General features: G+C 52.8%; 1 protein-coding gene across 1 annotated transcript in view; it reads left to right on the forward strand.

Annotated features, from left to right (window-relative positions):
* Flt4 (fms related tyrosine kinase 4) overlaps window positions 1-12,060 on the forward strand; it is a 42,964-nt gene that overhangs the window by 19,700 nt on the left and 11,204 nt on the right. The window contains exons 9-24 of the mRNA XM_028781905.1: window positions 1,322-1,476; window positions 1,570-1,732; window positions 2,888-3,014; window positions 4,068-4,176; window positions 4,948-5,307; window positions 5,614-5,760; window positions 5,884-6,015; window positions 6,165-6,271; window positions 6,565-6,700; window positions 7,200-7,304; window positions 7,639-7,752; window positions 7,956-8,044; window positions 8,168-8,318; window positions 8,754-8,848; window positions 9,228-9,350; window positions 10,606-10,717. Of these exons, the coding sequence (XP_028637738.1) occupies window positions 1,322-1,476; window positions 1,570-1,732; window positions 2,888-3,014; window positions 4,068-4,176; window positions 4,948-5,307; window positions 5,614-5,760; window positions 5,884-6,015; window positions 6,165-6,271; window positions 6,565-6,700; window positions 7,200-7,304; window positions 7,639-7,752; window positions 7,956-8,044; window positions 8,168-8,318; window positions 8,754-8,848; window positions 9,228-9,350; window positions 10,606-10,717 (2,225 nt within the window). The remainder of the gene's footprint in view (window positions 1-1,321; window positions 1,477-1,569; window positions 1,733-2,887; window positions 3,015-4,067; window positions 4,177-4,947; window positions 5,308-5,613; window positions 5,761-5,883; window positions 6,016-6,164; window positions 6,272-6,564; window positions 6,701-7,199; window positions 7,305-7,638; window positions 7,753-7,955; window positions 8,045-8,167; window positions 8,319-8,753; window positions 8,849-9,227; window positions 9,351-10,605; window positions 10,718-12,060) is intronic.

Here is a 12,060-nt window from a genome sequence, read left to right on the forward strand (position 1 = left end):
GAAGGAAGGAAGGAAGGAAGGAAGGAAGGAAGGAAGGAAGGAAGGAAGGAAGGGAGAAAGGGAGGGAGAGAAGAAGGGAGGGAGAGAGGAAGGGAGGGAAGGCAGGCAATGGGCAGGCAGTGGAACATGGCCGGCAGGACCAGATGACAACCTTCTTTGAAGAGCCAATACTGCAGCCCCAGTGCAGGAAGGAGAGAGCCATACAAATTGCCATCTACAGAAAGAGCACCCAAACTAGGGTAGCAGTAATACAGAAGCCCTGTGAAGGCTCCAGGTCTGGAGAACTCACAGAAGCTTCCAGAGGCAGGCGTCAGAGAACCAGGCAATTAACACTCCATGTGCTCAGCTGTTTCTGTTCCTTCCCTCATCAGTATACACTATGAGAAAGGAGTCAGGGCCCACTGAGGGTGTCAGAGTCAGTCGCTTATGCCGAAGCCCACCATCAGGTGCAGAAGAACTTCATGGAGGAACTGGGAAACTGCCTTCTAGTCCCTAGGCCAAGGGTAGCTGCCCTAAGTAGAAACTGATGGAGGTGGGGAGGTCAAAGTATTTAGGCGTGAGTCCAGAAGCGCCACCACAGATCTCATGATGGTCCTGAAAGTCAGTGACATTGCTGAGCTGGCCACATAAGTCAGCCCAGTCCGGAGCTTTTGTCTGCCTTTCCTCAGACCAGGGACTCTGTCCATCCCACACTCCTGCTACCCTTCCTGCTCTAGTCTAGGAAAGGTCTCTTGCTATAGCCCGATGTATCAAGAGTGTCCACATGGCCTTCGCTTCCCATCTCCAGCAGTATGTGTGGCCCTTCATATTAGCGAATTCTGCAGCCATAGGGTCAATGAGCCTTGGATGGAAAATATCCTCTAAAACGTATCTGGACCTTTTGTTTTTATCATAGTCCCTGTGCACGTGAAGATCACAGCCTTTTATGAAACCTAATGTATGCATATCAGATGTCATCTCAAGATGATTTACAGTATATAGAGAGGTGTCTATAGCTTATGTGAAAAGTCTATGTCACTTTATAGAAGGGACTTGAGCATTGGGTGTTTGGGGTTTTAGTTTGTCTTGCTTTCTTTATCTTTAATTAGCATACAAAGAATAAGATTTATTATGGCATTCTCAAACAAAATTTGTTCTTGTTGATGCCATCAGGTATTTTAGATTGATCATTAAAGATTTTGATGACCAACAGGAAACCAAGAACCAGGCAATTAAACACTCCATGTGCTCAGCTGTTCCCTCTCATGGTGGGGGAGCTGTAAATGCAAGCACAGAGCTAGCATTTGGTCCCCACAGCTTCTGAATTCCCTTGCTTTGCCAGGTACAAGGACAGAAAGGCAGTGACCGGGCGCCACAATCCACATGCTCTGGTGCTCAAAGAGGTGACCGAGGCCAGCGCAGGCATCTACACGCTTGCTCTGTGGAACTCTGCAGCTGGTCTGAGACGAAACATCAGTCTGGAGCTGGTGGTGAATGGTATAGCCTGGAAGGATGGGAAGAGGCATGAGTCTCGGGGGCTGGTGGGTGGTGATGGGAGCCAGCTGACTGGCTGCTTGCCTTATGCCACAGTGCCTCCCCACATCCATGAGAAGGAAGCCTCCTCACCCAGCATCTACTCCCGCCACAGTCGCCAGACCCTCACCTGCACTGCCTATGGGGTACCCCAACCTCTCAATGTTCAGTGGCACTGGAGGCCCTGGACACCCTGCAAGACATTTGCCCAGCGCAGCCTGTGAGTATGTCCCCCACCACACCCCATCCTCCTCTACACACAAGATCTTAGCTCCATCACAGCCTCCCTTTATAGCTGAGGAAACAAGACCAGAGAAGGGAGACAAAGTTCCCAAGCTCAAAGCTATAAGCAACAAAGCCTGCCCAAATGAGACATGTTCCCTGCACCCAGCTCAATTTCAAAAGGGCTAGTAGGTAGTTAGAGCTGGGTAGGTGTGGTGGCATGTGCTAACACTTGGGTGGTAGAGGCAAAGGTATCAGGAACTGAAGGTCATCCTTGGCTACATAGTGAACTCAAAGCCAGAATAAAAAATAAAAATAAAAAAATAAGAAAAAGGACAGAAGAGCCTGGAAGGATATTCTAGATAGAGATAAATTAGACACACAAGGAACAGGGGAGGAGGAGGGTGTCACATGAGCAGAAACTTTGAAGGCCTTAGGGAACCTGGTGAAGGGTATTCAAGCAGCACAGTGACAGTGAAAGATTCTGTGGTTGCATGCTAGGGGATGAACAGAAGCCAGGAACACAGGCAGGAAAGGAGTCTAGCCCCACCTGCTGGCCCAGGGACTGTGGCTCCAGAGCAACCAATTGGGAGGCTCAGGAGAAGCAGCTGCCTGTGAGCCTGAGACAGCCTGAAGCATTCCAGGCTCTTAGGGGTCTCTTGTGAAACACATGGCCTACAGCTCACACTGGTATCTCCAAGTTTGCCCTTTCCAGTGATCTGTCATTATGCTCTGGGCCAAATGACTGAGTCCTGGGATGACCCCTCCCCACTCTTCAGATAGGGGCAGACAAGAAGGGCCAGTAGAAGACTGAAGCACTGAGCATGCCTAGGAGAAAAGAGAGGGAGAAGCATCTGGGGTGGGGTTCATGGGGCAGAGTGGTGACTTACAGTCCTCCTGGAAGCTGGGTGAGCATATCCAAGGTGGACTCTGCAGGAAGGACACATGGCTGACATAGGACCGAACAGTGGCTGTGTGAAGCTGCAACAATATTCTAGCCCCTCATTGTCCTTGTTCCCAGGCCTGAGGGGTGTCTCTGACCCACTGTGGTGTAAGACAATGTTTGAGGATAACAAAGGTGTGACCCCTACCCCCACTTAGATCTTCCCTTCCTTATTCCTGACCTGCCCTTGTCCCTCCTCATCCCTGGCAGCCGGAGGCGGCAGCAGAGGGATGGCATGCCACAGTGCCGAGACTGGAAGGAGGTGACCACTCAGGACGCTGTGAACCCCATCGAGAGCCTGGACAGCTGGACTGAGTTTGTGGAGGGGAAGAATAAGGTACAGGACAAATGGAGAGAAAGACACAGGTCCAGACAAGCTGTGTCAATGAGAGTAGAGAAAGAGCTGCCTCTTGCTTGTGTTGGGATACCACCTGGCCTGCAGAGCTCTGGGAACTGCAGCTGACAGGCAGGTGACTTCCCTGCCATCTCTGGATCTCAGCTACCCTGCCTGCATGTGAGCCAGGCCTTCCCAGACAAGGAAGCTGAGATCCAGGAGAACCCAGCTGCCCACAAGTCCCAAGGCTGGGAGGGGATGGGGCTGGGGGCTGACGAGATCTCTATAGAAGGCTGGTGAGCTGCTGACCAGAAGGGGGAGGGGGACTGAACAAAGGCACCCACTTCCTACAGTCACTTCCTGTTTTCCTACACACCTCCAGAGCCTCTTCCTGTTCCAGGCCCGGCCAGGAAGTGCCCGGCTTGGGATGGGGGTGGGGGGTCTTAGGATGATGGGCAGGGCTTGTGTACCTCTCTCCTCCCCTATTTTCCAAATTTCTTAGTCCCTGGGAGCAGAATTCTCTAGAATCTTGGGATACCTCCATACACATACATATACACACCTCCTCTGCTATCCTGGACCTTAAAGAAGTGTTGTATGCCTTCAGACTAACGTGGGCACATCACAAAGACCTTGAACAGTGACCAGCTACTGACCTTAAGCCGAAATTCAGAAGTAGCTAGCCCTGATGTGACTCATCACAGTCTGACTTTTTAACTCTTGCTTAGACAGGCCCAGTTGCCAAACTGGCTTCTGACCCTTCAACATGGCTACAGTCTGAAACATGGCACAGAGAAGTCCCCCTGGTCTTGCCTTCGGACACTTTCCAGCCTCGGCTACAACCTAAGCCAGCTGTCTATACGTTGTTTCTTGGCTTTTCTGGGGCACTGCCTCTCTACTGCCAAAGACCTTGCCTCATTATTCGGGACAGCCTCTAGACTTTGGTCATTGCCAGCACAAACCTCAGTTTCCCCATTACTAGTGAGCACAATAGCCTCTTTGAAGAGGAGGAGGGTCCCGGTATACAATGGAGCCTTATGCCTCTGTTCTGGGTAGACGGTGAGCAAGCTGGTGATCCAGGATGCCAATGTGTCAGCCATGTACAAGTGTGTGGTCTTCAACAAAGTGGGCCAGGATGAGCGCCTTATCTACTTCTATGTGACCAGTGAGTAACCAGACTGTCCCCAGGGAGTGCCACTTCACCTAGGCAGGCCTGGGTGCCAGGAATGGGCTTTCTGGTGATCGTGGAAGTACCCAGCCCATGGGACAACCACCACCACACCACCTCAGCATAGAATGGAAGAGACAAATTTAGGGATTCTCAGCCTATACACTGGCACCCGTTCTCAATTGAGAGTCCCAGGGTTCGTGTGTGCATGTTGCAGTAGAGAGAAATTCCCATCATTTACTCAGATTTTAAAATGGGTTAGTGACCTCTAGAAAGCCAGGGGTCACAGGAAGAGACATTTACTGAGTCCAGGACTACGGATGAAGTCACCTGAAAGGGCAGGTGGAAATCAAGAGAATGGCACTGGCAAACGCTAATTAAATCATTCCAAGGAAAAGCCAGGGTCAGGGTGTGGGTGGTAGCAAAAGAGAACGAGGACACCCCCCCCAAGCTCCCAGGTCTGGTGATAAGAGCTCCAGGACCTGTGCTGCAGGAAGTGTGTGGACTGCTCCCTGCTTGTGGCGTGGCTAGAAGTGTGGGAAAGGGAGGAGGAGGAGGAGCCCAGGGATGAGACTAGCTTCCACAACATGGTGGCTTCTTGTATCAGGGAGAGGAAGAAACAGGAGGGGGGGGGAGTTATAGACAACGTGAAAATCTGGCAACATGCTATGTACAGCCTTTATTGAGAACTGAGTGGTGAAGAGGGAGACCCACACTGCGGCAGTAAACATGGAGACAGTGTCACTTGGGTTCCTCTCCCCTTCTCAGCCATCCCGGACGGCTTCAGTATCGAATCAGAGCCTTCTGAGGATCCCTTAGAAGGCCAGTCTGTGCGCCTCAGCTGCCGGGCAGACAACTATACGTACGAGCATCTGCGCTGGTACCGGCTCAACCTCTCCACACTTCACGATGCTCAAGGGAACCCCTTACTGCTCGACTGCAAGAATGTGCATCTGTTTGCCACGCCCCTAGAGGCCAACCTAGAGGAGGAGCCCGGGGCCCGCCACGCCACCCTCAGCCTGAATATCCCCCGAGTGGCGCCCGAGGACGAGGGTGACTACGTGTGTGAAGTGCAGGATAGGCGCAGCCAGGACAAGCACTGCCACAAGAAGTACCTGTCTGTGCAGGGTGAGGTGGGCGTGGCAAGCCAGAGAGGGCGGGACCATGTTTCTCAGCCTTTGTAGCTTCTACCTTTGCACCCAGTCCAGCACAGCCCTGGGTGGTTGGATCCCAAGCCCGGGTCTTCAGAAGCACCCCTGAGGCCCAGCCTAGCCGTAGAAGTCCTTTGCATTCTCAGTCCCTGATCCTTCAGCGCCATGCCGCCCATCTCACCCTTGCATCCATCACTACACCTATCCCTACTTCAAGCCTCATCCCGAGGTACCCTCTTGGTTTCTGCACCTTCATTTAGTTCCTTCTCTACCTCTGCCCCAGCCCTGGAAGCTCCTCGGCTCACACAGAACTTGACCGACCTCCTGGTGAACGTGAGCGACTCTCTAGAGATGCGCTGCCCGGTGGCCGGAGCGCACGTGCCCAGTATTGTGTGGTACAAAGATGAAAGGCTCCTGGAGAAAGAGTCAGGTAAGGAAGATTGCCTTAGGTGATAGAGCGGAGGTCTGCAAGATCGATGGGATAGAGCGGAGGTCTGCAAGATCGATGTTCCTATACCAACCTGTGCTGGAGCCTTCATCCTACCTCTTGCAGGAATCGACCTGGCAGACTCCAATCAGAGGCTGAGCATCCAGCGCGTGCGCGAGGAGGACGCCGGTCGTTACCTGTGCAGTGTGTGCAATGCCAAGGGCTGCGTAAACTCCTCTGCCAGCGTGGCAGTGGAAGGTGCGTCCCTGCCTGGCTCTGTTCAACCCACCTCAGGACACCCCATTGGTGCTTTCCTGTGGCCATTTTGTAAAGTAGTTTCCGAGCACGAGGAGCACTTCCTGTTGGGTACATTTTCCCCCTCACATACCCACTATCTACCTGCCCAGGCTCTGAAGATAAAGGCAGCATGGAGATTGTGATACTCATTGGCACAGGCGTCATTGCAGTCTTCTTCTGGGTCCTCCTCCTGCTCATCTTCTGTAACATGAAAAGGGTGAGGGTGCTCCCCCGCAGAGATTCTCTCCAGTGCCAAATCGGGCTTCCTGTGTCCCCATTCCATTCACACTCCAGCAAACCCTTAAGATTCCCATCCTGGTTCACCTATCAATTTCCTGCCCTAGGAATCCCACACACACACACTCCCATGTTTGGAGCAGAAGTTGTCTGTTGGCCTGTCCCCTTCCTTGACTAAGAACCCAGAAGCAAGGGCCATTTGTCCTAGGCAAAATATATCCAAGCCACAATGATATGTCCAAATCAATGAGTTGTCTCCACCCCCACCCCCAGCCTGCCCATGCAGACATCAAGACGGGCTACCTGTCCATCATCATGGACCCCGGGGAGGTGCCTTTGGAGGAGCAGTGTGAATACCTGTCCTATGACGCCAGCCAGTGGGAGTTCCCCAGGGAAAGGTTGCACCTCGGTGAGGCCAGCACCCAGCTTGCCCCACCCAGCACTCACTGCCTGGCAGAGACGGCTTCAGCTGCCACAGGGTCAGGCAGGCTGAAGTAACAGAGATCCTTCCCTTCTCAGAACTTGTGCCAGGATAGCCCTCCTGGTCCCCACTTGGCCTGACCAGTTCCAGCTGGGCCAGAATCCCCAGAACCACAGCCAGGGCTCCCAGTTCCCAGGCCCCGGAGGTCATTTCCTGCTGCTCTGAGCAGGGTGGACCTGTCCCACCTGCCTGGAGAGGATGCTGGGGCCTTCCTGTCTGCCTCTCCTCTCCAGTTCTCTAGCTTTCCCTAAGACTCCACTCCCTATCCCCTTCCTGTTTGGCAGAAGAGACTTCCATTTTCCTCCTGCCCCAAGCTCTTGGGACAGATCACCCCTGCTGTCCATCCTTCTCCATCCTCACTCCCCAGCTCCCACCCTCACCCCCATCCCCGTACAGCTTACCTGGAATTGGCCCCCTGCTTCCACAGGGAGAGTCCTAGGCCATGGGGCTTTTGGGAAAGTGGTGGAAGCCTCAGCTTTTGGCATCAATAAAGGCAGCAGCTGCGACACCGTGGCCGTGAAGATGCTGAAAGGTATGGGGCTCACAGGTAGAAGGCTCTGTGCAGCTAGGGGAGGATCGTGAGCTCTGGGGAAGACTCACACAAGAGCAAGAAGGGAAACCCTCAGCGCTACAATACCCACCACAGTTGAACGGAAGGGCATTAGGAATCAGACTCAAACCTCTGCCTGAACCCTCTGACTCTGTAGGGTTAGCAGCACGTGCTAAAGACTCAGTGTAGCCTGCACCCCCAGCACCAGCGCTGAGCATGCCTTTGTTAAGTCAGTGAGTGTCTCGGGAAGGTTGAGCAGATTGGGAAAAACACCAGGGCCGTTTTGGTATTTGCTATGCCTCTGTCTCTCCTCCAGAGGGCGCTACTGCCAGCGAGCACCGTGCCCTGATGTCCGAGCTCAAGATTCTAATTCACATCGGCAACCACCTCAATGTAGTCAACCTCCTAGGGGCGTGCACCAAGCCCAACGGTATGGAAATGAGATTCCCTGGGGAAAGTGATGGGCGTTGGAACTCTCACTACGAGTGGGAGGAGCCATGTAAATCCTGGGGTGTGCCAACTTTGGAGCCTAGCAGAGAGCAGGAAGGATAGACCACAGAGGTAGAGGCGCCTTGCCTATGCGCAGCCAGCATCACCGAATGAGTGCCTGACTTCTACTCCGTGGTGCCCTAGGCCCTCTCATGGTGATCGTGGAGTTTTGTAAATACGGCAACCTCTCCAACTTCTTGCGCGTCAAGCGGGAGGCGTTCAACCCCTACGCGGTAAGTGGGTACCCCAGCCTGTCGCAGGAGCCCAGTTAGAGAACGGGTGGGCACCAGGTTGGCTGGAATGGAGATCCAAGGTTGCCGCTAGGGTGAGACAGCCTCTTCACTTCGCTTTGGCAGGAGAAGTCTCCCGAGCAACGCAGGCGCTTCCGCGCGATGGTGGAAGGCGCCAAGGCTGATAGGAGGAGATCTGGAAGCAGCGACAGGGCCCTGTTCACACGGCTTCTGATGGGTAAAGGAAGTGCACGGCGAGCCCCACTTGTCCAAGAAGGTAAGAACCTGGCTTCTGCTTGCCAGTGGATGTCTGGCCCAGTAAAGTATCCCCATTAGCTTTACCCAGGGATAACCTAGCCTGAGGCCCTCGGTGCCAGGGCTTCTATGGGAGAATCGTAATGCACTCTGCTTCGGGAGAGGAAGACACCGCAGGGTCAGGAAATGAAATCTGTCTTGGGTATTACAGGATAAACAGCGATGTATTGCAGATAGGGCCAGGGAGGAGTACAGAGCCAGAGAGCAGGTGCAAAAGCGGGTGCCCCAGAGAGCATGGAGGTAACAGGTGTAACAGGGGCACATAGTGTCTGAAGTTTCAGGGGCCTGGCCAGGAGAGCTGTGGTCAGGGTTGAGTTCACAAAAGTTAAAATTTGGAACTGAGATGGAAGATGAACTCTGGCAGAGACACCTCCTGAGCTTCATCCCCTCTGTGCAGCTGAGGACCTATGGTTGAGCCCGCTGACCATGGAAGACCTTGTCTGCTACAGCTTCCAGGTGGCCCGGGGAATGGAGTTCCTGGCTTCCCGCAAGGTAGGTCCCTTGACACTACCAGGCCCTTTTCAGAGGAAAAGGGTGCACCTCCCTTGCCATAGATATGCCCAGTTGTAATTTTACTCCACAGTGACCTTAGTATCCATTCAAATCCGTCCCATTTTGGAGGAAACTCAGCCCAAAGTGAGGAATTCCCTGCCCCACCTCTCCAAAGCAGTGACCATCGAATCAGTCTGGCTGAGTCCCTAACTCGCTGCACTGTCCTCAATTTCCTATGTCCTTCTCCACTTATCTCTCTCCAAATGAACAAGATGAAGGCAGGGAAGGATACACCTAGGGGACCTCAGAGCTCTAGGCTAAGATGTCACCCTGGGGGTTAAAGCTAAACTCATTGACACCTCCCTCTCTCCACCCTTAGTGCATTCACAGAGACCTGGCTGCTCGGAACATCTTACTGTCAGAAAGTGACATAGTGAAGATCTGCGACTTTGGTCTTGCTCGGGACATCTACAAAGACCCTGACTATGTCCGGAAGGGCAGTGTGAGTGCAGGCCATGCAACACAGGGGACTCAGGGTGGACGGGGAGAGTGAGACCACAGGCCAACTGTCTTCTGGGGAGCACTGGCTGGAGGTGACAGGAACCTTTGGTCTGCCAGGATACATGCCCAGCTGCTGGGGGCACACTGTTCTTAGGAGCTCAGCAGGTGTGCTGGTTTCATGTCTTATCACTGTGATGAAACACCTAACTGAATCAACATACAGTACATCATAGCATAGACGGCATAGTGTCTGGAAGAGGAGGGTACGGCTCATAGGGCGCCTGTCAGGAGGGAAACAGTGATGAATGAATGCTTCTCCTCAGCTCAGCTTGACTTCCATTTCTCAATGTCTTCCTGGCTTCTCTCCTTTATCTCCTTCAGTTCAGCTTGGGATACATGGAATAGGACGGCCTACATTTCGGCTGGGTCTTCCCACCTCAGTTAGCCTATTCTAGACAATCCTTCACAGACAGGTCCACAGACAGTGTCAGGGCTGTTTTGATAGGGCTCATAGAAGGGCACTTACGTGACTGACCAGAGCTGAGTAAGAGCTTGTGCCAGGGAGAGGAAGGAAGATGGCTGGAGAGAGAAGATGATCAGAGTGAGTCCAGGGCAGTGTGGTGACCACCTGGCCCAGAGTGCCCACCCTATGGAAGGTTTTTGTCCTTCATGCTGACTCATAGTGTGGGAGGCAGATGCAGGTAGGGGGCAGGTATGCATTCTGCCCCACTCCATAAGATTTCAAGAAAAGGGACTGGGAACACTGGGTTGGAGTCAGAGACCAGTCTGGAAGGGCTCTCAGATAAAGCCACAAGGTGGAGGGAGACTGAAGGTGGAGAAGTATTATTAAGAGCTTGAGGGAGGAAGAAGAGAAGAGAGAGAAGGGAGAAGAGAAGGGAGGAAGAACGGGGAGAGGGACAGAAAAGACAGGACAGAGAGAAAAGAGGGTAGGGAGGAGGGAGGGAGAGGGGAGAGGAAATGAAGATAACTGGGAACAAAGGATAGTTGTTGGGAGAGAGGGGGGAGGGAGAAAGGGAGGGAGGAAGGGAGGGAGGGAGGGAGGAAGGTAAAGGGAAGGAATGAGGGGAGAGAGGAAGAGGGGAAGCGGGGTAGGAAGAGAGATCTGGGCACCTAGGACAACCACAGAGAAGACATGTTCAATCTTCACAGAAGAAACCTAGGATTGTGGGTGTCCTGGTGCCTGACCTTAGCTCTCTCTCCTCCACCATGGGACATATATCTTTCTGCCCACCCAGGCCCGACTGCCTCTGAAATGGATGGCCCCTGAGAGCATCTTTGATAAGGTATACACCACGCAGAGTGACGTGTGGTCCTTCGGAGTGCTGCTGTGGGAGATCTTCTCGCTAGGTGAGTACAGAGCGAGGTGCTCATGCATGAGAGAAGAGGGGTTGTCTCTCTCCAGAGGCTGATCACACAACCGTATCTGTACACGGACCTATTAGCCCAGGGCCATCCAAGGCAAGTGATGGGTCACAGAGAGCCCACCCAGCTTCTGCCCAGCCTGGCCCAGCTAGCCAGAGAACCCTGCCTCCCAAAGCTCCCTGCTCTCTTGGCAACTTAGTCACTGTTCTATTGCTGTGAAGAGACACCAAGGCCAAGGCAACTCTTATAAAGAAAAGCATGTATTTGGGGCTCTCTTACAGTTTTAGATAGTTAGCCCGTTATTGTCATGGCAGGAAGCATAGCAAGGAGCATGGCAGTACAGAGGTAGGCATGGCTCTGGAGAAGTAGCTGAGAGCTACACACTGATCCACAGGCAGCAGACAGAGAAAGAGACTGGAACCTGGTGTAGGCTTTTGAAACATCAAAGACTATCCTGAGTAATACACCTTCTCCAGCAAGGCCACACCTCCTAATCCTTTCAAATAGAAAGGACCTCCCTGATCACCAAGCAGTCCAATGCATGAGTGTAGTATGTAGTTTAAAAAAACAATCCATGCTAAATCCAGCCAGCTCCAGCATTGGCAGTCTTACCACCACTCCCCCCATGGTTAGGCCCAAGCAGCAGTCTTGCCCTGGTTCCCTAGGCCAGCTGCTGCCAACCTTGTGAGACCCCAGGCTAGCCACAGGGGGCGGATGGTCTGGAAAGATTGGAGCAGCTTGGCAGCAGCTAGTAAAAGAACCAGGGCAAGACCGCCACTTGGAGCTGGCCGTGGGGGTTGGCAAGACCGCCATTGGTGGTACATAGCCAGTTTAGCGTGGTTTCTTTTTTTAAGAACTACATGCTACAGGTATCCAAGCTACTTTCTCTATTGCTTTGATCATTACAGTTGCCATTTACATAATGCCACCACATCTATTCTCCCAGACCGTCCACCCCCTGTGGCTAGCCTGCAGAAAGCCAGCTACTGCTCACTCGGATCCCCTTAGCCCCATAAAATGATAACACTAGAGACCTGTAATATACCAGCCAGATTATAATGGTAAATCTCCAACCCCCAAAATGCCCATGCAAAGAACACAAAACTCAATTGACCTAATACAAGTTGCACACCTAGACTGGACAAACGTACCCTATATCACTCTATTATAGAGCCCATCTATGTATGCCAGCTACTTGCAGCTTCCCTAGACTACGTGTGTCAGCTACATCTTACATCTTCTTCTCCTTCTTCCATCTTCTTCAGCCCTCTGTCTCTCCTCTCTCTTCTCTTCTCTTCTCTTCTCTTCTCTTCTCTTCTCTTCTCTTC

Source organism: Grammomys surdaster, unplaced genomic scaffold, assembly GCF_004785775.1.
Source record: "Grammomys surdaster isolate TR1022 unplaced genomic scaffold, NIH_TR_1.0 577, whole genome shotgun sequence".
Taxonomy (NCBI): Eukaryota; Metazoa; Chordata; class Mammalia; order Rodentia; family Muridae; genus Grammomys; species Grammomys surdaster.